The sequence below is a fragment of the Macaca mulatta genome, chromosome 1 (genome assembly GCF_049350105.2).
Source record: "Macaca mulatta isolate MMU2019108-1 chromosome 1, T2T-MMU8v2.0, whole genome shotgun sequence".
NCBI lineage: Eukaryota > Metazoa > Chordata > Mammalia > Primates > Cercopithecidae > Macaca > Macaca mulatta.
The window spans coordinates 12,320,188-12,347,267 of record NC_133406.1 but is presented as its reverse complement, the minus strand read 5'-3'; the positions used below and the strand labels follow the sequence as shown (position 1 = coordinate 12,347,267).

The window sequence follows — 27,080 nt, the reverse complement described above, 5'->3', positions numbered from 1 at the left end:
GATTCATAGTACACAAAAGCCATGCCTTCAGTCTGACCGCACCCTAACCTAGATTCTGCACCATCTACAGCACGCCACCCGCCTTGTCCCCTCTCATCACCCCCCTCGTTCCATGCTGTGTGTGCACATTCCCGTCCACAGAGCCGTCCTGTTTACCTATTGTGTTTTACAGGCTGAGACAGCGGCTAACAGGATATGTAAGGTTCTTGCTGTGAATCAAGAGAATGAGAGGCTGATGGAAGAATATGAGAGGCTAGCGAGTGAGGTAAAGGAAACTGGTGACCTGCAGTTCTGTCCATCCTCACGCAGGGGCTGAGGCACAGAGGGTGAAAACAGAGGGTGAAAAAATACTCCGTGGGGGTGTATATATATATATATATATATTTTTTTTTTTTTTGCATTTTTCATCTCAGATAGGGCGATAGCTGGAAAATACACCTGATGTCCGAGGTTGTTCCTATTGTCGTAACCTAACTTTTGGCAAAAACATAATCCCCAATGGTCTTTCCAACGATCCCAAAGCAGAAAGGTGTAGTTTGCATGTCTGAAGATAGGAGAATGCCATTCTCTGCTCAGCTCTGCACCCCCGGGGTTGGACACCCCTAGACGACCTTGCGTTACTTGTTTTGTTTTTTTTTTTCCTGTTCACTGGCTACCAACGTCACGTAGGATGCACTCCATCTGCAAAAGCCTCACTCCATACACGGACCCAGTGTCAAAGGAACTGTGCCAGCCTGGTGTGCGGAGCTGGCTCGGGCTTGTGTGTCTGTGTAAATATCCAGAGGAAATCTGGGGAAGACACAATTCTCCCTGCAGGATATTTGAGCATGAGTTTCTGTGGTGCCTTTCCAGAGCTCTTCAGCCAGACTCTTGGTTAGGACAGCACTTTCCAGGTTGTTTTTCTTTGTGTTCTTGTTATAGCATACGTAGCAACTACACAGTGGCCTCTCTGCATCTGCACTGTTTCCCCAAATACAAGCATGGGCTGCGTGAGGCCCCCAGCCGTCTCCTCTCTAAATTGGACTCAAGTACAGTGACACATACTTGAGACCAAACAATTTTTGCCCTGCCTTGTTTTTTGTTTTTTGTTTTTTTCTGAGACAGAGTCTTGCTTTCTGGCCCAGGCTGGAGTGCAGTGGGGCAATCCTGGCTCACTGCAAACTCCACCTTCCCGGGTTCAAGCAATTGTCCTGCCTCAGCCTCCCAAGTAGCTGGGATTACAGGCGTGCACCACCACCCCCAGCTAATTTTGTATTTTTAGTAGAGACGGGGTTTCATCATGTTAGCCAGGCTGGTCTCGAACTCCTGACCTCAGGTGATCTGCCCGCCTTGGCCTCCCAAAGTGCTGGGATTATAGGCATGAGCCACTGTACCCGGCCTGCTTTTTAATTTAGCTGATATTTGGTCTTTATTGGTAAAAGCATCAGGACACTTAGAATAAATCTTCCAATAAATAGTAGTGTAACTTAATGATACTGAGTTCATATTTTCATACTGCTGCTGTAGAAAAATTCAACTTGATGGCATTGTTGAATGGCAGTGACAGGGTTGCCAGACATGAAGCATGGCCAGTACTGAAGGCCAGAGGATCCTTAGGAATTCAGTCCTCCCTTTTCTTACTGGGTCCTTCATTTATCCTCCTAAAACCCTTCGACTCTAGGTATATCACCATTTAAACTATGTTTCATTCTAATCTGCTGTCATTTTCCAAGTGCTCAGTGGGCATAGGTGTAAATAATGGAGTTTTCAGCAAGTCATTTCTAAGGCCTAGGTAGTAATTCAGGAGGTACGTGCATATTTTGTCCTTAGGAATTCACTACCACGTTCACTTCTATCATGCAGATTTACTTAAAAGCTAGACGTTAAAATACGCTTTGGCATTGAGTTAGACACAGCCTTACAATACCATTGTGTAGTAAGTAAGCTAATTAGATTTCAGCTGACTTTTTAAAAACACATTTTAAGTGAAATCCAGTTCTTTGCTGAATTTATTACACTACAATTCTGCCATGTCAAGTATTTTGGGGTTGTTTGGTTTTGTTTTTTTTTTTTTTAATTTGAAAGCTCCATCCAGCATTTGTCTGCTAATGTCTGGTCCCTGAGTTTCTTGTAAACGTCACATTCTTGTAAGACACGACTTGACGTGCTCACTTTAAGTTTTCGACCTGTGTTTGATATCGTTGGGGTGATCAGTAGTGGCCGTGGGTGGACACTGAACATTTCATTCATGCCTCTGTGCATAGAGGTACCACATTTCAGTGATTTTAGGAACATTAGATTCATCCATTACAATTATTGGATGCCTCTTTTTTTTTTTTAACTGGGGAAGGGGGTTTGCTGGTGTCTTCAGCAGTATTTTTGTGTTTGGGGAGCAGCTTTTGGAATGGATTCGTCGCACGATCCCCTGGCTGGAGAACCGGACTCCTGAGAAGACGATGCAGGCCATGCAGAAGAAGCTGGAGGACTTCCGGGATTACCGCCGGAAGCACAAACCGCCCAAGGTGCAGGAGAAATGCCAGCTGGAGATCAATTTCAACACATTGCAGACCAAGCTGCGGATCAGCAACCGGCCTGCTTTCATGCCCTCCGAGGGCAAGATGGTGTCGGTGAGTAGCGAGCCTCCCAAAGTGCTGGGGTGACAGGCGTGAGCCACTGCGCCCCGCCCTCACTCACTCACTTCTTTTACCCTTTGACGTGCACTCAGCTGGCTTCTGTCCCTGCTTCCACCAAGAAGGTTCTTGTCAAAGTCAATGGCATTCGTGTTGTCAAAGCAAGTTGTTTTTATTTTTATATTTTTGAGACAGAGTCTTACTTTGTTGCCCAGGCTGGAGTGCAGTGGCGCGATCTCAGCTTACTGCAACCTCTGCCTCCCAAGTTCAAGCAATTCTCCTGCCTCAGCCTCCCAAGTAGCTGGGATAACTGGCGCCCACCACCACGGCTGGCTAATTTTTGTATTTTTAGTAGAGATGGGGTTTCACCATATGGGCCAGGCTGGTCTCGAACTCCTGACCTTGTGATCTGCCCACCTCGGCCTCCCAAAGTGCTGGGATCATTTGTATTTTTATATTCTCAGTTTCTTTGACCCAGCTGCCCATTTCCCCTTTCTTGAAGTTCTTTCCACTTTGGTCCTCCTGTTTCTTCCTCCTTCACCAGCGAGGCCTTCTCCATCTCTGCTCAAGGCCTTGCCTCCTCCCTCTGCCTGTAGATGCTAGTGATTCTCAGGCTTGGTGCTGAGCCATCTTCATCTTTATACCCTCCAGGTGATCTCATCCAGGCCCATGGCTTGTTTTTTCTTTTTCCTTTTTTTTTTTTAAAAAAAAAAACATGGTTCTGCTCCGTCACCCAGATTGGAGTGCAGTGGTACAATCACAGCTCACTGCAACCTTATTCTCTTGAGCTCAAGCGATCCTCCCACCCTAACATCCTGAGTAGCTGGGACTACACGCGCATACCACCAGGCCTGGCTAATTATTTCATTGCAGAGATGGGGTCTCACTGTGCTGCCAGGGCTGGCCTCAAACTCCTGGGCTCAAGCGATCCTCCCACCTCAGCCTCCCAAAGTGCTGGGATTATAGGCATGAGCAAGCATGCCTGGGCAGGCCCATGGTTTTCATTGCCACCTAAATGCCAATACTCTCAAATTTTACATTTCCAGCTCTGACTTTTCCCCAAGTTCCTGGCCAATATATCCACCTGGATATATTATAGCATATTAAATCAAACATATCCAAAAGAGTTCCTCCCAGTTTCCTCGATCCTAGTAAATTCTATCACTGTCCTCTAAGTTGCTAACCCCCAAACCCAGGGTTCATCCTTGATTCTTCCCTTTCTGTCACTTTCTTACATCCAGTTCTTCAGCCAGTCCCATTGGCTCTTCTTCCAGACTACATCTTAAGTAAACGCTCTTAATCCCCTTCTCTTTACCTCCACAGCCACTGGTGTATGCTAAGCCACCATTCTCTCTCCTTGGACCCTGCAAGTAACTCCTGACTGGTTCTTTTTCTTTTGCCTCTTAAAATTCATCCCCCATACGTCAGCCTCTGTCATCTTTTAACAATATGAATCAGATCTCATCTCCTTTGTTCTCAAAACCCTCCAGTGACTCCCCAAAGTATTTAGAGTAAAATCCAGGTTCATTATCCTGGCCTATAAGAGTCTGCATGATTGCCAAACGCATCTCTCACTCTGCCCTGACTCACTCCACTGCTGCCACACCACCCTGCCTGCCATCCTTCCCGCACGCAGAGCACATGCCCTCTTGGGCATTCGAGTTTTTCCCTTGCCCAGGAGCCCTCGTTTCCTACTTCGTCACATCACTGGCTTTTTCTGTCATTGAGGACTCAGTTCAGATGCCCCCTTCTCAGAGGGGTCTTCTCTAAGTAACCTGCCACAGGGACCACCCTGACAAGCAGGGCTGGCAGTATCCCTTGACCGTGCTTTTTTTCCCCTTACAGCATTTCGTTTATCACTTTCCGAAATGAAATTGCTTAAGTACTTAATGATTGTCCCTCTCCCCACCCCACCATGGAAGCTGCATGGGAATGGGGAACTTTAGAGGTGGTGTTTACCCTTACAGAGTTTCTCACTAGTGCCTGCTACATGCTAGATGCCCAGAAATTAGTGGTTGATGGCTGGGTGGCTGGACAGTTCACCCTAGTCACTGAATAAGAGTTGTTTTGGAAGCCGGGTGTAGTGGCACATGCCTGTAATCCTGGCTGTGGGGGAGGCCGAGGTGGAAGGATTGCCAGAGCCTAAGACTTAAAGAACAGCAACATAGCGAGACTCCACCTCTTAAAAAATAAAAATAATCATAATAAAAGAGTTTTGAATTGAGCCATCCTGAGGCTTTATCTTCTTGTAGCCAGAAATTGTCAGCCCTCTGCGTCTTTGTCCCCATCTGGAGAAGTGTCAGGATAACTGATAACTATGTTCATCTTAAAAGATCCCAGTGAATTATAATTAAGACATTTGGAAGCCAAATAATTGAATGGTTATTGGGGTGAGGGGTAAGGAAGGAAAAGAAAACAGAAGGAAAACACCATCAGTCATGTAGTGGAGGAGATTTATAGAAGAAGCCTTAGAGTTCAGAATGTAACGAAGGTGCTTGTTACACATTCGCTTCCCTTGGCTTCCAACCATCCCAGGATATTGCTGGTGCCTGGCAGAGGCTGGAGCAGGCTGAGAAGGGTTACGAGGAGTGGTTGCTCAATGAGATTCGGAGACTGGAGCGCTTGGAACACCTGGCTGAGAAGTTCAGGCAAAAGGCCTCAACCCACGAGACTTGGGCTTATGGTAAGTAGACAGGAGTCAGATTGGATTTTGAAAAACCAGAGTTGAGCCATGCTCAACACATCAGAGCCATGATGTGCCCTTACTAACTATGCCTAATGTCTGTGACACTAAAGGTAGGTGTCATCACCTTTCTCTGCTCCTGTCTCAGTGCCAAATTTAAGAGGTAGGCATGAAAATTTAGTTTCTAATCAAGCAGATAATCTATTTCTTTCCAAAATGGCACCTAAAATGTGTTCTTTACAAACCTACCTGCATAAGGCCTGGCCTCCTTCTGTGTTTTCTATTTGATTCCACAAGTATCCATTCATTCCCTAACTGGTGGTCAGATAGCCCTGGGCCAACCACTAGCTTCTGCCAGTAGAATGTATATTAAATGCCATAGAGCAACATAATATCTTATGTAGAAAATCTGGGAGGAAGGATGCAAGATATCGTCTGTAGTCTAACTTGCTTATTTCACTTGCATTCATCTACTTTTTTCAGGCCTTACACACATGCCGGTCTCCATAGCCATAAGAATATGGCCCTAACATTTTTTTTTTTTTTTAACTGTCTCCTGGACTAAATAGTCCTTGCCAAGGCAGAAGAATAAAGCATTTTCCCCATCACATAATAATCTGTTTTGAGATTTGGGAGATTTTTCGTCATTATATGGTTTTTGCTTTTATTGTTGCTTGATTTTTAATATTTCATAGACAGGTAGTTACAAGCAAGGAAGCTGGAGCAAGGTGGGTTGGAGGCATGGCTCTGATGCATAGCAGCTCTGTGCCCCGGATGACTTCTTAATCTCGCAGGGCCTCAATGTCCTCTTCAAAATGGGAATCACAGTAATACCTCCCTCATAGGGTTTCTATGAAGATTTAATGAGTTCGTATTTAGAAAGCATTTAGAGTAGCGTCTAGTACACAGTAAGCAGTACATCATCATCATTAAATATATGAACATTTGCTTTCCACTTCCGATTTCATAGAGTTCTTAAAGGTTGTTAGCCAGGGGATAAATGTGGATCCAGTCGTGATCACAGCAGTTGCTGGATTTGAGAAATATTTATATGGGAAAATATTAGTGGAGGGTCAGGGAGGAAAATTTCTAATATTTATTATCAGGAAAAGAAAGCACAGACTCCATTTAAGCACACACAGTATAGCTTTCAAATGAAAGGAACTAGGGTGGGGTGGAACTCATGGGTAGACAAGTTGAGCACAGGGGTTTTATCTAAGCATCCCCAGTAGCTCTTGGGAGTGAATAATGACTAACTTAACTGAGGATCATGCAGGAAAATCAGATACTTGTGACTTAGAATGATGACTACAAATTTGCTTTTTTTCTTAAAATGCACTCAGCACGCTCTCCTTCCCCCTATATTTGGAGACACTAGCTTTCAAAACTGAGAGGGACTGGGGCATCCTTAGCAGGTAGCAGCCTGAATTCCATCACAACCCTGGCCTGCGTCTTCAGTCCTGCCCCCTCTCTGTCCCCTTCTCTTGGTTCTTTGGAATCTCGACGCTCCCTGAGAACGTGGCTGGCCCGAGGAAGCCGCTGTGGCCTCAGCATATTCATACTTTCTTGCTACCACCTTTGCAGGCAAAGAGCAGATCTTGCTGCAGAAGGATTACGAGTCGGCATCGCTGACAGAGGTGCGGGCTCTGCTGCGGAAGCACGAGGCGTTCGAGAGCGACCTGGCAGCGCACCAGGACCGCGTGGAGCAGATCGCAGCCATCGCGCAGGAGCTCAAGTACGTGCAGATGCCGTCGGTCCTCCTGGGAGCCCCGGGGATTCCACAGAGAGGGGAGAGGAAGGCCTGCCTTGCCTTTCCTGACTAAACGCAGAGGGAACCCGGCTGGAGGCACTCTGTGCAGGGATTCTCCTTGTTTAAATGTAGAAACAGATATTGGTTCTTAGCTTGTGGTAGAATCCTATGTCCTCCCATCCAGCGGCACCCCTGCCCCCAGCACAAGCAGCTCCGCTTCCAGGAAGATGAGAAATAAGTCTGGAACGTGGGGCCCGGAAAGCTATGGGAAGGCGGCCTCACCCAGGCCAGGTGCAAGAGGCGGAATACAGCCTGTCCTGAAATCAACATAAAACGAACACAAAACAGAGGGCACTGGCCGGGCGCGGTGGCTCACGCCTATAATCCCAGCACTTTGGGAGGCCGAGGCGGGTGGGTCACGAGGTCAGGAGATCAAACCATCCTGGCTAACACGGTGAAACCCCATCTCTACTAAAAATACAAAAAAATTAGCCGGGCACGGTGGTGAGTGCCTGTAATCCCAGCTACTCGGGAGGCTGAGGCAGGAGAATGGCGGGAACCCGGGAGGCGGAGCTTGCAGTGAGCCGAGATCGCGCCACTGCACTCCAGCCTGGGTGACAGAGCGAGACTCGTCTCAAAAAAAAAAAAAAACAAAAAACAAAACCAAGGGCACTGCCGCACATGTGGAGAAGAGACGTCAGGGCCCCACTTTGCTTTATCATCCCATAAGTGCTGTTTCACTTTCATGCGTTTGGTTTTATGAGAAGAACTAACACGACAATTGAGCCTAGGCTGGATTTAGCACGGAGTGAGTGTTCTCAGTTCCCACTTTGTGTAGTGTGAGCCTTGGGGCGCTGCTGCCCTCGGGGAGAGGAGCCTCCATGCCATGTTTCTGAGCTTCCTTCAGGTCCTTTTCCCTTGTAATAAAGACGACATTTTATTCCCTACTACTTTCCCCACCATTATGATCACTGATACATCTGTAGAGTGTTTAGAGCCAGTCACATAATGGTAACTTCAAAAATTAAATAATAAAAATTTATTTCAGTATATTACGTTTTAAAACTGCAATGTTCCTCACTTTTGACTGGAGAAAATTAGCAGATGGGGCCTTTTAAAAGAGATCCTGTGTTTCAGTCTTGCCCATATAAACTCTTTTTTGTGATCTTTATATCCACTTCGTGCACTATATTCATAGCCTGTAGATGGTCTTATTTCCCATGCTTCTTGAACATTGGCTTTTTCATTGCTCAGTAACAGGTACAAGTGAAATAAAGGGATGAAAAGGAACTCAAGCTCTTTAGTGCTCCATAATAGCTTTCATGAGCAATTTGGAATGGCTTTAAGTGTTGCCCATAAAATTTAAGTAATAATTGTATATTATTATTATTCCTGCCATCCCCAGTGCCTTTGTCTTCACACAGGTTAGAGATTAACCACACATAGAACTCAAGTATGTGCTCATCTTATTGTTATTAACATCCTTTTCCATTTTGACCTGTCCTTCAATAATAAATCAAACTTTTTGTGCTGTTCTCAAAGTACACAAACAATAGTTATGCATAGTTATGCAAACCCTAACTCCCTGAAAGCATGTATGTATAGAACCATTGCTTACGAATTAGAGGAAGAGAGAGAGACTCTGCCCTAAAAGTATCCCTGGATGGGTGAGCATTGTTGTCTCCGTCATGAAACAAGAGAAGGATTCCTACGTTTTTGTTTCTGGAGAAGTCTTTCTTCTCTTTAATGTCTGAAAATCCATAGCCTTCTCATTTTATATTCAGGGTTGTGCAAACTGCTGGTGTGTTTTGGTTGGTTTTGTTTTTTTGGTTATAACAAGTAAGACAAGAATCTTAGTCGACCTTGGTCTAGTGAGGAGTATTTGTATGTAGAAAGCTGCTGTTTGCTCTTGAGAACTGGACAAGCTTTAATCAGGTGATAGGGAGCTTCTTATCCACTGGAAAAATACTCAGATAGTAACCATGTGCATCCCCTTTATTCAGTAACAGAAACAAGAACATTCAGTAAGCACAAATTAGTGTTATTCAAAGGATGAAAAGCAGCGAACAACCACTGCCTTAATTTAAGGTTAAAAAAGAAGTAAACGAACTTAAGCTTTAAGGAAATGGATTTGGTAGGGTAGAAGGGGACTTTTCAAAAGTTGTCTAATCCTGGACTGTTTTTGAAGAAGCCTCCCAAAGATGTCTTTAAACTTCCATAGTTCTTGATTTATATCTGAATGAAAAAGATGATTAAGTTTTGTACAGGATTCAAACTTGTTATCTCTGGAGGTACTGGGTTAAGCTTCTAGTTAAGAATTTGCTTTAGGTTGAATGCAGTAGCTCATACCCATAATCCCTGTACTTTGGGAGGCTGAGGAGGGAGGACTGCTTGAGGCCAGGAGTTTGAGGCCAGGAGTTTGAGACCAGCCTGGAAACACAGCAAGACTCCATCTCTAAAATTTTTTTTAAAAGAGCCGGGTGTACTGGAACATGCCTGTAGTCCCAGCTACTTGGGAGGCTAAGACAGGAGGATCACTTGAGCCTAAGAGTCTGAGGCTGTAGTAATATATGATCATCCCGCTGCACTCCAGCTTGGGTGACAAAGCAAGACGCTGTCTCTTAAAAAAAAAAAAAAAAAAATTGCTTCAATAGTGTGTGCACAGAAAGATCCCAGGTAGAATGCATAGATGGATCTGGCAAGGAAAAGTAAGGATTTAGTGAGAAATCATTTTGCTCTTGCTTGTCACACTAGTGGCATTAGATAAGTCAGAACCTCTCTGTCTCTAAGTGGAAGAGCTCAGTTCGGCCCCATTTCAGAAATCCCTCTATGTTAGAGAAAGTCATGGTGCAATTCTGGACCTGATACTCTACCCAGTGGTGAGACCAAGTGCCCTTTTAGCGAAGCCAAGGACACAATGTGGCGCAGGCTGACTCCTCCCTCACAAGTCACTGTGGCTGCATCCTGGCCTACAGGACTGTCTTCCAGGTCAGACAGTGATATCCAACCTTCACCCACAGGGATGTTGCCACTTAGAAATAATGCTGTCTGGGGGCCTCTCCAAGAAAAGGAAGGGAAAATAAATGGAGCCTGCGGGATTAAGAAGACAGCGGTTCTCTCTGTTTAGAAATCTGTTGGCCAGCAAAAGTTTTATGAATTCTTCTTGTAATTTATCTGAGAAGAGTGATGTTTACAGTGATGACAGTTAACAGAACCCTGAAATACCATCCCAGTTCTCTATGAGATTTTTATATTTTATTATTTTTTTATTTGTATAAATGTTGGGGGGGATAGAAGTGCATTTTTGCTACATGTGGCCAAGTCAGGGTTTTTAGGGTAGCCATCACCCAAATAACATACATCGTATGAAATTACCCTAAGTCATTTTTCATCATCCACCTGCCCTCCCAGCCCCTCACCCTTCTGAGCCTCCACTGTCTATCAGCCCGCACTCTATGTCCATGTGGATACATTTCAGATGGTTTTGTTTGTTTTTAAACTTCCCTGTTGTTTTTCTTTTTTAGCCCATGTTCATTTTCTCTCATCATCTGGAAAAGTTAATCTTTATTTATTTTCACTTTTAATAGTGAACTGGACTATCACGACGCTGTCAATGTCAACGATCGGTGCCAGAAAATTTGTGACCAGTGGGACCGACTGGGAACACTTACTCAGAAGAGGAGAGAAGCCCTAGAGGTGAAGTCTTGAAGCCACTTGTTGACACGAAATCTTTTAATAGAAGCTCTTTAATGAAATCACTGGTATTCGTCGTCCGTTTCTCTATGGCATGAAACAGGTTGTCTAGTGAAAGGAACCTCTAAAGAAAACATGAAAAGGGAAGAAAGAGGGAAATGGGAAGTTGGGAGCTTTGTGCTGTAATTTGTCCAGACAGCAGCAAAGTATATTTTTCAGTTTAAAAAAATCCAGGGGCGATGAGATTACTGCATAAATCTACTTGGTATCGGGCAGTGACAGTACATTTCCAAAAGTCCTTCTGCCTGAGTAAATTGAGCTGTGAGTGAGTCAGGAAATCAGAGATGTGCAAAGGGAAGATGGAACCAAATGTTGAAGTGAGTAAATTGATGGGAAACAGAATTGGGATGAATTTGGCCTCATCTAAGTGTAAGACACAGTGGGTAGCTGGTGTCGAACTGCCCCTTATTGTCTTTAACCATGGAAGACATCTCCTGCGTGAAGGAAATAAGCAGTTTATCAGTTCCCCGAGTCTTTTCTCCTTGACTCTGATGACACTTTTGAGATAACGCAATATTAAGCTCCCCAAATGCCAAATGGCTGTGACATATCTGCTTAAAGAAAGAGATGTCGAGAGAGAGAAAAGAGCAGACATGTAACAGAGACAGCGCAAAATGTTTTAGAACAGGAGGGGAAAAATGAACCTCATTATGGAAGGCTGAAAGCTGTGGAGACGCGTTCCCCTTCTGCCCCCGCTTGTCTGCCGTGGGAACAAATGCAGGATCATCCTGCTGCTTGAGACCTTGTGCCTTCATATGCCCAGAAAGGCAAGAGCTGATCTGTGTTAAATCCTGACTGAGGATTTGAGAACATGAATTCTCAAATTCCCTTCTGTAGTCCCTTCTCTCTCCACTAGGCAGGTGACTTTGGGAAAGGCACACTTCTCTGCACGTGTTGACTCTAAAACGTGGAAGATGCCCTTGCATTTCCTGCTAATCTGGCACAGTTAGGGAATCAGGTCCTCTTACAAAGTCCTTTTTTAGCTGAAAGCAAGTTAGAGTAGGCCGTATGTGGAGTCTCAGTTTTCAGAAAAGTAGCATGTAGTGAAGTACTTTAGACACTTTACAAATGAGGCTGCTCTGGATGTTATTAAATCCTTCTTTGATTCAGAAGGCACCTCAGAGACCTGCAGGGCTCAGCCTAATCGTTTGAGCATCAGGTAATCTTGTGTAGACACATGCTAATATGCTTAACAGAATGTCAGAGAATAGTCTGTTGTTAGGGAATGCATACTTACACTTTCAGTGAATTTATTCATTAGTCTATGATAATGCTTGCTTCTCTTTATTCTTCAGAGAATGGAGAAATTGCTAGAAACCATTGATCAGCTTCACCTGGAGTTTGCCAAGCGGGCTGCTCCTTTCAACAATTGGATGGAGGGCGCTATGGAGGATCTGCAAGATATGTTCATTGTCCACAGCATTGAGGAGATCCAGGTAATGGAACCCCAGCTGTGTATGCCCTGTGCATTAGAAGTGAGTTGTCATTTAAACTTAGAGTTCTGTTATTTGGTTTCTCATTTTCTTTCCTTAAAAAAAAAAAATTAACAAATGTGGCTAGAAAGCCCAAATTACCCTTGAACCTTAGCTTAAAAATGTGTTTACTACTCTGTGTTGCAAACCCGTTAACATCAATCAAGTAATGGTGAATATGTCTCAAAAGCTGTGTTCTTTAAAAAAGAATACTGAGGCTGGGCACAGTGGCTCATGCTTGTAATTCCAGCACTTGGGGAGGCCAAGGCGGGTGGATTGCTTGAGCTCAGGAGTTCGAGACCAGCTTGGCCAATGTGGCAAAACCCCGTCTCTACAAAAAATACAAAAAAATTAGCCAGGTGTGGTGGCGCACGCCTGGAGTCCCAGCTACCGGGGAGGCCGAGGTGGGAGGATCGCTTGAACCTGGGAGGCAGAAGTTGCAGTGAGCCGAGATCGCGCCACTAGATTCCAGCCTGGGTGACAGAGTGAGACCCTGTCTCAACAACAACAACAACAACAAATGCTGAATCATTGAGCAAAATAAACATGTGTACTTGGAGTTACTCATGAAAAAGTTCTAAGTGTACTAGCTGCTGAGTTAACTACTTTGCAGATGTGTGCATATTACTGTTTATTTAGATCTTCAGAGTGGGTGGCAGATTGTAAACCATAAGAAGCCACAAATCAGCACCTACCTTTTGCCTACCACCAATCCAAAATGTTCTGCGTATAGTTTTTTCTGGAACTTCAGAACCATAAACAAAGCTTCTAAGTGGTGATGTTAGGGAGGAAAGTTAATCTCAGTTAGCCAGGACATAATTTATTTAGAGAATTTGTACAGTGAATTTGATGTATAATAGAATAAAAAGAGAAAATACTTTTTTTACTTTTTTTTTTCTATAAAATAGATATGTCATCAGAAAGAATCCAAGTAGAAGGGAAATCCTGAAGGTTGGCATTTGAAACCACACCTCCTACCAGGAGCCGTCTAGAAGGGTTTACGCGTGCATGTCAGGGGAAAGAGAGTGCTTCCATGAACATTGGAGTTGCCTTTTGAAAGAGGCTCTGATGGTGTTTCCTGCATGCACTCTTAAGCACAGGCCGACAGTCTAAAATCGTTTATTTGTGGAATAAGTGAGACCTCTAAGCACGCCTTGGAAGTCACACTCTTTGTCAAAACTCTGTTGGCAACTGATCTGTTGCTGCACCTAAAGAGAACAGTAGCTTCACACTCAAAGGTGCTCCAGGAGGCAGTGAGGTCTTTGAGCAGCTGAATTTGCAGGGCTGCTCATGTTCGGGTCAAAGAATAGGTTTGATAAATGGCTCTTTAGAGTGGTTTCTGGGAAGAGTTAGTTTCTGTGGCCTTTTCTTTTTGAGGAGTAGGGATGTACTTTCTGGTTTTCTTTAGGGATAACAGTAGCAAATGTCAGATGCTTTTGTAGGACTACAGAGGTAACACTGGCCATTAGAAAGGGCATCTAAGGGCTGAGCGTGGTGGCTCACACCTGTAATCCCAACACTTTGGGAGGCCCAGGCGGGGAGGATCACTTGAGACCAGGAGTTTGAGACCAACCTGGGCAACATAATGAGACCCTGTCTCCACAAAAAATAAAAAGAAAAAAATTAGCCAGGCATGGTGATGTATACCCTATAGTCCCAGCTACTCAGGAGACTGAGGCAGGAGGATTACTTGAGCCCAAGTGTTCAAGGCTACAGTGAGCCATGATTGTGCCACGGCACTCCAGCCTGAGTGACCTAGCGAGACCCTGTCTCGAAAAAAAAAAAAAAAAGGAAGTGCCGCTAAGTTAAGTTCTGCTCATCAGCAGAAAATAAGAAAGACCTAAACAGTAGCTGGTGATCGAAAACAGTGAAAGGAAAACTGATTAAAAAAAAAAAAAGATTTTTAAAAGACTCTGGGTGAGTAGCCATCAATCAAATTAATAGTCATCGTGATATCCTTTTTCCATTTTCCAGGAACTTGACTTCTGTGTACCTAAAGAGTTTTTTCTAAAGCATTCAGAATGTGTTTTTCTCCAGAGGTTCTTGCAATTAACAAGGCATTTACTTGTGTGCAGAAAGGAATATGGAAGCCTATGAAATTAACACTCAAGCCACACTGTTTTTCTCCTCTTGTGTCTCGGGTGTAGAGTTTGATCACTGCGCATGAGCAGTTCAAGGCCACGCTGCCCGAGGCGGACGGAGAGCGGCAGTCCATCATGGCCATCCAGAACGAGGTGGAGAAGGTGATTCAGAGCTACAGTATCAGAATCAGCTCCAGCAACCCGTACAGCACTGTCACCATGGATGAGCTCCGGACCAAGTGGGACAAGGTGGGTGGCTGAGGGCCTGGTGTGGGACCAGGGGGCATTCTCGAAGCTGAAGTTGAAGGAGGAAGTTAACGCCTCGGGGACTTAGGGTGACAGCCTCATTTTGCGTCACGATCAGGATTTTCCTTTATCCCAGATTTCACAGGCCAAATGTGATAAACTCTTAAGGACCCTGCAGCAGCTTCTGCAGTTTGTGGGGAAAGAAAGCAGAGATTATTTTACTTAAGGAACATCTTACAAATGTTGACGCAGCCGCTATAGGTTATGACCCTAATGCCATAAAGGAAATGGTTTTTAAAGCCCCAACTGGAAATTTGGTTCAAAACTTGCTTACAAGTACTGATAGTACTTTTTAAAAGAATTTTTAGAATATGATATAGACATGTCCCAGATGTGTGTGAATTTTAAATGCAGAAAAATTGCTTAGAAAATTACATCTTGGCAATGAAAGTATTCATACTAACTTGCTGCCTTTTAAATTTGGGGCAGCTATCGACAAATGTAATTATGGTCCAAATGGGATAATTTGAGCCCTTTTGCCTCATTTTTAAGATTGAGACATTTCTTTTCATGGTTGAAATTATAGCACAGTCAGTCATCTCAGTATGCCAATCATAGTTTTTGAGGAATAAGTCCACCACATTGGTCTGAAGTGGCTTTTACTATAAAAACACACATGCAGCAAGATAGTTACAAACAGTGCAAAAGACAAAAACAGGTATGAGGAAGAGGAGAGTATTCATCTGAGAGACAGTGGTTAATTAGCACATCTGAGCTTTAAATTTAGCTCTGGTCTTCCTAACAAACACCCAAAAACAGAAAGGAAGCAAACTGAGTTAAGTAGTTTTCGTAGGGGGGAAAAAAAGGAAATATATCATTTTTTAGTTTTCATTTTTATTATGTTCATTTTTTTGAGACAGAGTCTCACTCTGTCGCCCAGGCTAGAATGCAGAGGTACAATCTCAGCTCATCGCTGAGTTCTGCCTCCTGGGTTCAAGCGATTTTCCTGTCTCAGCCTCTCTAGTAACTGGGATTACAGGCACCCGCCACCACGCCTGGCTAATTTTTTATATTTTTCATAGAGATGGGGTTTCACTATGCTGGCCAGGCTGGTCTCAAACTCCTGACCTCAGGTGATCCACCTGCCTTGGCCTCCCAAAGTGCTGGGATTACGGATGTGAGCCACCACGCCTGGGTAGAAATATATCATTTTTTAAAGTGAGACAAACTTTTCTCCCATCAGTAAGTTATAAAGCAAATGGATTTTTGTTTAAAAAAAAAAGACAATAATAATGCTTTTAGTAGCAGTTTTGCAGATGACACAAAGAAAGATTTTTGAAGTAGCTTTTTTCTTTTCCATTTATTGAAAGATAATGGAGGCATAGTATTAAAATGTAACTCACAAATGGAACAGAAAGGAAGCAGACCAGGTGTATACTCTTCTGTGGGCCAGCATGGTATAAGAATCGAACTCATGAACCCAGCGCGGGCTCTTCACATTTTGGTGTCATGAACTCCTCTGGCAGTCTGGGGAAGCCTGTGGATTCCTCTGATAATAATGTTTGTAAATTTATGAAAATATTTAATATTACAAAGGAAACAAATTATATTGAAATGTAGTTATTCAAATATCTCTAAAGTTATTGTAATGTATGTGCTTCTTTATGAACACATTTAAAACCAAGATCTAACAGCAGGTCTAATAATTTTGGAGTAGTGCAGAGTGTACGTGATATTTATTGCAAGAGGCAGGCATAACTGTAACGTTAGTATAGAATGTCTGTGATTTCTGTTGTGATAAGATCACAGGGACTGCTAAATACTGCTGCAGATTTGCTGTCCACATCATTCATAAACAAAGAGAGTGCTAAAGTTTAATTTGTGATGGTGAATATAGACATGTCAGTGTTCCCTTCATCCAAGTTCACAAATCCTCTGTACTCTGGACCTGGCCCTGACTTGGTTGGGCAGCAGGCCGAGAGCCTCTGGCTGGAGGGGAATGGTCGCTGCTCCTATTGCAGGCTGTTAAATACCCTCCACCTCATCCTGTCTTTCAGCAGGCACTTGGTGGCACTAGATGGCAGTCAAAGCTAAATCAAGCTCATCCTCTAGTCCTTAGAGTAGGGACTCCTCCTCCCTATCCTCCCTCTTCCTTCCCCCCACACCCTCCTCTGTTCCTTTCTCCTTCTCCATTCCCACCCCCACCCCTTGAACTAGTCCCACATTCTGTGGTCATTCCTGTGAGACCACAGCTGGCCTCTAACCCTTGTTGTCCTTGGGCCCTGACAGGTGAAGCAACTCGTGCCCATCCGCGATCAGTCCCTGCAGGAGGAGCTGGCTCGCCAGCATGCTAACGAGCGTCTGAGGCGCCAGTTTGCTGCACAAGCCAATGCCATTGGGCCCTGGATCCAGAACAAGATGGAGGTAAGCCATGCCCTCCCAGGCGCTGTTCACAAGCCCTGCGATAAGTCCCTTAGCCACGCAGCAGTGACACCGCACATGCTGTGGTTTCCAGCCACCCACTCAATCAGGTGGGAGCACCGTTCTGTTATCACCCCAGGTTTATCTTTCAGCCCCTGGCTGTTGGGGACAGTGTGCAGACCGGGGCACAATACCAAATGCAGGAAGCGGGCACTCAAGGAAGGAGAGTGGGGTCTTGCTAGGTTCTGTTTATTCTCTCACTAAAAACGGTGACAGGGCTTTTTCTCAGTTTTTGGCCTTTGCAGGGCCTAGACTTCAAACCGTCTATCCCTACAAGGAGGACACGTGAAGGCCCACAAATGCTTTGCATTTTCAGAACATTTGAGGGACAGTGGTCTTTAAATAACACTGTTGTCCTTTGATCATCAAGAACAGCCAGGAGACATTTATTGACCCACGTATTTCTTGCCCCACCACCCTTTTGGTGTTAAAATATTGACTTTTTTCTTTAAGGGGAGACCATCTAAAAATATAAGAAATTCTGATGGAGGAAGCATCTTGTAGGTCTTAAATCTGTCCGGCAGCTCCACCCATGCAGCCCACCCCCAGCCTCCTCCAGAGCAGGGCGGCTCTGCCCGACGGCATTTCCCCCCCGTGGCAAGAAGCCGACAGGACTCAGCTCTAACCCCTCTTGCCTCTCTGTTTTGGATCTTGGTTGACTTTTTTCCCATTCTCTAGACAGACTGGAACTAGACCTTGTTTTGTTCTATGATGCTCACTGAGAAAAGTGAGCCGCGTGACACCGGCCACTGCCTGACGCTGGCCCAGCACCCGATGCAGGGTCTGGAACGGCGCCTCGCACCGAGCTCCCTTAGAGGGCACTTCACTTTGTTTCTGTCTACTCGCTCACTCGCCTCCCTCAGGAGATTGCCCGGAGCTCCATCCAGATCACAGGAGCCCTGGAGGACCAGATGAATCAGCTGAAGCAGTACGAGCACAACATCATCAACTACAAGAACAACATCGACAAGCTGGAGGGAGACCATCAGCTCATCCAGGAGGCCCTTGTCTTTGACAACAAGCACACCAACTACACGATGGAGGTACGGCAGCCAGGCACGCGTGCGCCGCTCGCTTCTCACGGGGACCACGCCACCTCCCCAGGGTGCTTTCTTCATGCACGTGTCCTTCTTTGTTCCTGCTAAGACCTACAAGTATGAAAGTTAGGGATCTTTAAGCCTTTCCAGTCACTATTTGTGGAAATGCTTCGTGAGCTATATCGAGAACTATATGATATTCCCGACAGTAACGTTATCATTATTATTATCACCACCATAAATTCGCTACACTTCTTCAAGGTGAGTGCCAGAAGCTGGACTGTTGCATTTCCACCAGTTAGGCCCAAACTGATCTCTCTGGGAGCCCGGAGGTATAACTCAGGGCTCATCCTGTTACTTGGTAAATGGGAAAATATTTTTAGTGACAAGAGTATATCCTACAGAGTGCCTTCTGTCACCGTTAGAACCCTGGTGATAAGAGTATATCCTACAGAGTGTCCGCTGCCACCGTTAGAACCCTGGGGATAGAACATATCCTACGGAGTGTCTGCTGCCACTGTTAGAACCCTGGTGATAGAGCATATCCTACAGAGTGCCTGCTGCCACCGTTAGAACCCTGGTGACAGAGCATATACTACAGAGTGCCCGCTGCCACCATTAGAACCCTGGTGATAGAGCATATCCTACAGAGTGTCCGCTGCCACTGTTAGAAAGCTGTAAGTACTTGTAAGTACTTCTCACTGCAGAATCTTGCAACAGATGACAAAGTAGAATTTTTTTTCTAGTGCAGGGAAGGCGATCCTGAGCCTTGCTTAGGAAGCCCTTTGAGTCGGCTGTGCAGTTATGAAAGTAAGAGGCAGCGTTGACATGCTGGAAAGACCTGGAACTGATCTTTCCCCATTTCCCTCAATAGCACATACGTGTTGGATGGGAGCTGCTGCTGACAACCATCGCCAGAACCATCAATGAGGTGGAGACTCAGATCCTGACGAGAGATGCGAAGGGCATCACCCAGGAGCAGATGAATGAGTTCAGAGCCTCCTTCAACCACTTTGACAGGGTACCACTCTCTACTTACTTGAAGGGCAATACTGGGGACATTAAACAATGCATCTGAAATAATATGCGTGCTCTCGGGTTAAGTCTTAAGGCTCCCCAACATTTACAGGGAAACAGGATTGTTTATGACAAAAGAAAATCGCCACCAAAACTAAGTGTTCTAAGCTCTGATGCTCAAGGTGACACAAAGTCCAGGTTTGTGTGCTGTTTCATGCAGATCGCTTAATAAGAATGCATTTCTAGTTGACATCAAAGCTCATTTGTTCTAAGTCAAAGTGTATTTTTCACAAAATCTGACTGTTGGCTTTAGGTCATCTTGTAAAGACTTAAATACAAAACTCTGATACGCTTTTCCTAAGCAACTGTTTAGGAAAAGCGTCTGGTCATAATTTAACCTGTTCTTTCAACATACACAACTCAGTTTTCTTTTTTAATTAACAAAATTGACACATGATCTCTTTTAAGGACATGCACCAACAAAATGGTGATAATTTTCATAGTAAAGGCATATAAAAAGATAAGTGCTGCTTTTAAAATATTATCTTGTGTTTTGATTTGAGTAATATCGAGTAAAACCAATTCTTTATGAGAAAATACTATTTACTAATCCTGTGGCTGAAAGTGAGTGACTATTAAGGCTACACTCTAATTCTTTTTTTTTTTTCTTTTTAATGAGATGGAGTCTCGCTCTGTCACCAGGCTGGAGTGCAGTGGCACAATCTCGGGTCACTGCAACCTCCTCCCCCTGGGTTCAAGTGATTCTCCTGCCTTAGCCTCCTGAGTAGCTGGGACTGCAGGTACCCGCCACCACGCCAGCTAATTTTTGTATTTTTTTTAGTAGGGACAGGGTTTCACCATGTTAGGCAGGGTGGTCTCGATCTCCTGACCTCATGATCCACCCACCTCGGCCTCCCAAAGTGCTAGGATTACAGGCGTGAGCCACCACACCTGGCCTTTTTTTTTTTTGAGACGGAGTTGTGCTTTTGGTGCCCAGGCTACAGTGCAATGGTGCGATCTCAGCTTACTGCAGCCTCCATCTCCCGGGTTCAAGCGATTCTCCTGCCTCAGTCTCCCAAGTAGGCATGCACCACCATGCCAAGCTAATTTTTTGTATTTTTAGTAGAAACAGGGTTTTACTATGTTGGCAAGGCTGGTCTCGAATTCTTGACCTCAGGTGATCCGCCTGCCTCAGCCTCCCAAAGTGCTGGGATTACAGGCGTGAGCCACCGCGCCTAGCTACGTTCCAATTCTTAAAGATCACTAAAAGGGATGTACCATTACTTTGTATGGAGCCCTGTTATGATTTGCAAATGTCCTTCAGTGGTTCCTAAAATGCCTCTGGGCTAGATAGACCAGTCAGATTTGGGCCTGTTAGAGGGTTCAGAGCCAGGCATTAGTGAAAAATTATACACAGAGATGGATACTGACGTTCTTATAGTTTTAGCACACCTTCCTTGCGCAGAAACGTGCTTTGGTTTGACCTAACTGCATTCAGTAAAGCCCAAGTCATTTTTCTTCCAAGGAGGGAAATGATGGCTCTTCATCCCGGCACACAACCATCTCTTATTGAAAGACACTCTCATTCACTGGGGCTGCGTTAGAGGAAGAAAGCACATTGATTTGAATCCAACAGTCTTTTGCAACAAAAGTCCAAGGAGTACAGTGCAGAACATGCCATGTTTAGAAGTTTGTTCAAATTAAACATGATTCTTTGTCTTCTGGGGAAAATAGTTCGCTTACTGTGTAGTGGGAAGGGGTGTCGTGTCAGGGATACGGATCCACTTGGCTTCGTCTTTTCATTAAATGGTAAAGATAGGCATGGCAGGGGGCACAGAGGCTGTGAATTGAGGGATTCTTCGTGGGCATCAGAGAATTAGAGAAGGTGTTACAGCATAGGTGTAACACGACCAGAGCTGTGCTGCAAAAAAAAAAAAAAAAAAAAAATGTGCCAGACAGCACATTTAAGATGAAGGATAGACAGAAGGGAAGGAGAAAAGATGAGAAAGTTAGCAGAGGGTCAGACCCGAGTCTGTTTGGAAAAGTGAGAGAGAAGGAACATGAACTTCAGGGCTGAGGGATAGGAGCGGTGGGAATGAAGAAAAGAAAAGAGGTAGATCTGAGATTGAGACAAATCTGACAGAGGCGAACAACAGGATTTGGGGGCTAAGGGAGAGGGTGAGATGGAAAGTTCAAACCGTGAAGACATGGGAGAAGTGGGACTCAGCTATTGCAAAAGCAGGAGGGGTCCAGGTCTAGAGTTTTGGGCTGAAGCCTGCAGGAGTCACCGTATAATGGCCCTGTCCAGCAAGAGTCTGGAGAGTAAGAAGAGAGAAGGCCCAGATCTTAGGGAACTACTACATTTATGGGAGGCAGATGAGCCAGAGGAGGAGCATTAGAGAAAGTGGAGGAGAATCGGGTCAAGGTGGGAAGCATCACTTCAGAGAATGCTGCTGAGGAATCTGGCGGTGACTGAGGGCAGAGTACATGGGTGTGAGGACAGACACATAAAGTCTCTTATTCATAGGAAAAAAGAACTTCTGACATTAGCTTTTGGGACTGGCTGTTTCATGGTCAAGCGCAAACAACAGAAAATAGCCTTCTATTTAATAATTCATATGGCCAATAACCAGTGTTTTCTTCTCTAAGTGTGTACTGATGCTGAAACATTAGCCATCCCTTCAAAACCCTCCAGGGAATCTTCAGCACAGCTGTGTGCTTCACGTCACATGCAGGGCTTTGCATTGACACCCCTGTTTCTGTAGAGTTGGGTCGCAGTTTGTCCTGACCTGGCCTTTCTCAGCTGGGAAACTTGTCCCTGTGGACCCCTTCTTGCACACTACTCTGTGTAGACTCTCATTGGATTTTTGGGAGCAGCTGACCTTGCCACACATAGGGGCCACTGCGTCCTGGCCCAAGGGCCTAAGAGTAGTTGCTTTTTAGGTGTTGGAGCTCTAGGAATGTGCTCATCTCTGCAGGAATTTTACAAACGATGACAACCTGGGATCATTGAGAGCATCGTCATTTCTTAGAACATTTACAATATGTTCTGTCATCAGTAGGTGGCAGTAGTGAGCTCTCAACTGGTTCCTTTTGCTATTTTCTTGAGTGTGTGGTCTCCTTTCGTTTTTGTCTGGTCTTTACCCTCCTCTCCCCTCTTTTTGATTTTTAAGACACTAGTTTGTAACATCCTTGTGCTGGCTCCATCCTTCTTGCAAGTCAGTGGTGACATTTATGACCTTGGCAGAGCTCGAAGCGCTTCTCTTACCAGATCTTTGTTCAGTTGGTCAAGTAGTGTTGCCCGTCTTGCTCTGTGCTCACCTGCTCTGTCCTTTGTTTTTGCCAACAGAGGAAGAATGGCCTGATGGATCATGAGGATTTCAGAGCCTGCCTGATTTCCATGGGTTATGACCTGGTAAGACAGAAGTTGAAATTGTGTACTAAGATTTGATATTTTATTGAGTTTGGATTTCTATTATAGAAGATTATAAGCTCAAACCAAGGTAGTGCATTTGGGATTGGTTCATTTTCATTATATAGGATAAGATTTTTTGAAGGTCTCACTGTTGCTATATAAAAATAAAGTCACGGGGCCTGGCACAGTGGCTCACGCTTGTAATCCCAGCACTTTGGGAGGCCGAGGCGGGTGGATCACCTGAGGTCAGGGATTTGAGACCAGCCTGACCAACATGGTGAAACCTCATCTCTACTAAAAATACAAAAATTAGCCAGCCATGGTGTTGGGTGCCTGTAATCCCAGCTACTCAAGAGGTTGAGGCAGGAGAATGACTTGAACCTGGGAGGCGGAGGTTGCAGTGAGCTGAGATTGCACCACTGCACTCCGGCCTGGGCGACAAGAGTGAAACTCTGTCAAAAAAAAAAAAAAAAAAAAAGTCACAGAACCAAAGCATTTCTTTTTATTCAATAATTGGTCAGATGATTTTTTCTAGTGAAGGAGATGAGAACATAGGCTTTTTGATTTTTTTAAACAGCTTTACTGAGATATAACTCACGTACTGTGGTTTACCCATTTAAAGTGTACACTTCAGTGGCTTTTAGTAGCATCCTGATGATTTTTGAAGTGCCTTTTCCTCTAATATGTTGAAAGGTAAAAAAGGTTTAGTCATAAATCAGCCAAGATAAACTTACATTTCCTCTGGGCTGGAATAGTCCTAGAATATCCAGTGCTTCTCTGTTACCCGTTAATGGGTACTTTTAACCTGGCCTGCCTCGATTCTCTTCGGGACTGTAACCTACAGTCGTGACAGCCGTGTTCTGAGCTGCCTTCAATTTGGCAGCATCGCTTTCCTAGTTCTAATCTGAGAAAAGGGTTCAGCTCTGGCTTTGACCTACTCTTCCATAATTACATTCTGTGACCCATGAAGGCTAGCAGTGGGGCCCAGAGAGGAAAGAATTCTGACATTTACAAGCTTCTGGTTTGAAGCTCCAGCAACTTTTAAAATTATTTGGTAGCAGTAAACCTAAGTCACCCTGAAGGGGAGTCTCGTCCAAAGACTGAAGGGAAACACAGGTCAAACTTCAATTTTCAGACATAAAAGAATTGGCGTGTCACTAGGGAAAGAATGAGAACGGCTCTGTTGAGAGCTGCGTACCGTTCGAGTACATGTTTCTTTGCACTTTGCCCCAGGGTGAAGCCGAATTTGCCCGCATCATGACCCTGGTAGATCCCAATGGGCAAGGTACTGTCACCTTCCAATCCTTCATCGACTTCATGACTAGAGAGACGGCCGACACGGATACCGCCGAGCAGGTCATCGCCTCCTTCCGGATCCTGGCTTCTGATAAGGTCTGCATTCACAGATTTGCTTCTGCTTTAGCAGGAGTCCATTACGTCATTCTAACAGAAAAGGCAACAGTGTTGTAAATAAAAACCATTTTTATACCAGTGTATTTTATACAACATTGGCACTGATTTCAGAAAGCAGCAGGTAGATACACAACAATGGGGCGCTCAGCACAGAGGGAACAGACACGCCATTGCTGGCATTCGTGCTTGGCCTTGCATTGAATTTTTATAGAAGGGACAGTAGTGTGTTTGTACTTTTATGTTTGTGTGTGTGTGTGTGTGTGTGTGTGTGTTACTGGTTCAACCCCCATTTTACATTCTAGTTTGGTGACTGTGACTCAGAAAGAAGAAACCATGCAATTTAGATGTTATAAAACTGGGTACGTTCTCCCAAGGATCAATAACCCTGACTTTGTGCCCAGCAAAATCATGGAGCAAAGTTAAATATAGCTGTTCAGTCAGTAAAAAATTGGCAAACTTTTCATTACATGTAGCCTAGACCTTCAGGAGGAGTTTAATTGCCAGTTCAGAATTTTCATATTTTACCCCCCAAACAATAAAAACATCTCTATGTCTAAATTCAATTTGGGACAGGATTATTTTACCCTGTTTTCTGGCTGAGAAGATAATGAACATTACCACAAGGAGGTTAGCATGTTAAACACATTGACAGAGCCATATTTGTTACCTTAAAAATCGGATAAGACCAACTATTTTTAAAATAATGTTTTCTTTAAAATGAATCATTTACCTATGGGGTGAGGGTGGATGGGAAAGAGCCCAGCTGACTTAGAAGGTAATAAACCGTGGCTCCTCCAACCCCACTAAGAAACTTCTACTATAAATTATATAATATACAAACTATAATTACATAAATTATAATGTGATATTTGTGATTTACTTTGACTTTCACCAACCAGTCTATTTGGCTGGAATTGTCCTATTTCCCACTGAACATTTTTTTGCAAAGCTTCATCTTTTCTGGTATGAAATGCAGATCATAGTATGTATCCTTGCATTGTGGCTCAGTTTGAGAAGTACTAGTAATGCTCCATTTGCCTTTATGAAGCATGTCACCCTTCCTGCTGGCCAGGCCAGCTTCTAGATACACTCCTACAAGTACAACTTGGCTTTCTGGTAGTTGTCTGGTACTACTATGCCAATAGACTCCCTATTCTTTAGTCCTTTTGAAAAATTAAACAGATGCAAGAAATATGTCAGTATTAAGACTATTTATGTTGTGGTGTTTTCTACAACTGACTGCAAACACGTGTGTATTTTTCTTCCAGCCATATATCCTGGCGGAGGAGCTGCGTCGGGAGCTGCCCCCGGATCAGGCCCAGTACTGCATCAAGAGGATGCCCGCCTACTCGGGCCCAGGCAGTGTGCCTGGCGCCCTGGATTACACCGCGTTCTCCTCCGCGCTCTATGGAGAGAGCGATCTGTGACGCTGAGGTTCTGTAATCACTGATCCCATCAGAACGCAATAAAAGCAGCAGTCACAGTTGGTTTCCTGGAAACTTTGACAGGCTTTATTAAGTTGGGAGAGAGAGGGGGGAAAAAAGCCTCTTGTAGTTCAGTAATTGCCAGCAATATAACACGGCTAAAATGAAGTTTCTACAGTATATGACATAGTGCGCTTCATAAATAGGTTTATTTCTGAGTTTTTAGCTAAATGTAATGAAATATCAGGTTGATTTCTTTGATTAAACGGAACAAATTACTTGAGTAGTAGGAAATTAGGAGGATCTAGGGACAGAAGGAAAGTGAAAAATGTGAAAATACAAAATACCCAAGATTTAAGACGGGGTGGGGGGAATCCACAAATTGGTAAATAAAGGTTTGCTATTTGTAAAAAATTTCATTTATCTCTAATATGCTTATGTGATTGCCCCTAGGGGAGTATATTTGGGATTCTAATGTTTTATTTTCATGCTTATCCAAAGATTACTATTGTGTCTTCAAATGAATTTAATTAATTGTGAGATGGAACTGCCAGGGATTAAAAAGACTATCAAAAAGATTTTTTGGCACTTACCATTTTTAAAATAGAGTTTATGGTCATCTCTTCATTATTTAGGGCTGGATGGTCAACTCAGTCAGTGATTTTTGCTGCTTCTCTTATCCTCCAGAGTAGAGACCTAAGGAAACATGGAAGTCAGTTTAATTGCCAGAGGGAAGGATGCAGTCACTAGGTTAAATGAGGTTTTTAGGATTATTTATTGATTCCAGGTTCCCATGCTTTTTGTTGGAGCTTATTAGTACAGGTTCTCAAGAGATGACCATATGAACGTGCTCTGTTTTTAAATAAGCAGTTTTCTGTAGTAGTGGTTCATCACAAGGCAAGTCAGATACCAGTATCCTTCTAGCTCTCCAATCAGGACTTCATTATGCCTCTCGTTTTATGACCTGGTAAGGAGAAGCCAGAGTTATCGTAGGAAAGGACTGATTCTCAGCAGCAGTGGAGGTGAGTTCTTTCTCTGCGGAAGCTTTACGTATGTTTTGGGTAGTAGGAATAACTAAATGTTATAGCTAGTGTGCAGTGTGTGTTCAGCCCTGGGATTCGAGAGTGTATCCTAACAAGTCCCATGTCTGGTTCTGTGTCTAAAGGCCTGCTCCATGACACAGGATGCTACATGCACTCCCGCTCGCACATCTTGATCCACTGAATGTTCATTCTTCCTTTTTGCTCATACTGCTGTAGGCTATAATTCCCCCCTCTGTTTTTCCATCCTGTTGACAGCTTGTAGAGAATAAAGCAGGAATTATTTTTATATCTGAGTCCTTAATGATTAGGAAATGGATTACAAACAAACAAAAACAGTTGCAAACAGCAATTAAAGCATTACTAGAGAAGCAGTAACATGCCTGTTACCTACAGTCTGTTGCTCAGATTTTTATAGATTTCCACCAGCAGCTGGAAATGTGATATTTCCATTCCAAGCTGTCTGACAGCTTGACTCTTTTTCCTACACTGGGCCATTTAGAACCTTCAACCTTTATGAATTTCACTTAATTTGCTTCATTATTAAGTAGTTGGTAGTTTCCAGATTCCTGAAATATTTGAATCCTTGAGTTTAATGCCAAACACTTTTGGGGTGGTTTAGATGAACTCTGACTCTATTTTATTTCAAGCAGGTGCTA

General features: G+C 44.1%; 1 protein-coding gene across 2 annotated transcripts in view; it reads left to right on the top strand.

The window, feature by feature from the left end:
- The window catches only part of ACTN2 (actinin alpha 2), a 74,849-nt gene extending 49,054 nt beyond the window's left edge, over positions 1-25,795 (top strand). For both annotated transcript variants that reach the window (XM_001097795.5, XM_015127016.3), the window contains exons 9-21: positions 173-265; positions 2,376-2,606; positions 5,145-5,292; positions 6,877-7,027; positions 10,630-10,738; positions 12,091-12,231; positions 14,415-14,597; positions 16,884-17,018; positions 17,939-18,118; positions 18,987-19,133; positions 22,479-22,544; positions 23,778-23,936; positions 25,226-25,795. In XM_001097795.5, coding sequence (XP_001097795.1) covers positions 173-265; positions 2,376-2,606; positions 5,145-5,292; positions 6,877-7,027; positions 10,630-10,738; positions 12,091-12,231; positions 14,415-14,597; positions 16,884-17,018; positions 17,939-18,118; positions 18,987-19,133; positions 22,479-22,544; positions 23,778-23,936; positions 25,226-25,384 — 1,902 coding nt within the window. In that variant the 3' untranslated portion in view covers positions 25,385-25,795. The remainder of the gene's footprint in view (positions 1-172; positions 266-2,375; positions 2,607-5,144; positions 5,293-6,876; positions 7,028-10,629; positions 10,739-12,090; positions 12,232-14,414; positions 14,598-16,883; positions 17,019-17,938; positions 18,119-18,986; positions 19,134-22,478; positions 22,545-23,777; positions 23,937-25,225) is intronic.
- The last annotated feature ends 1,285 nt before the right edge of the window (positions 25,796-27,080 follow it).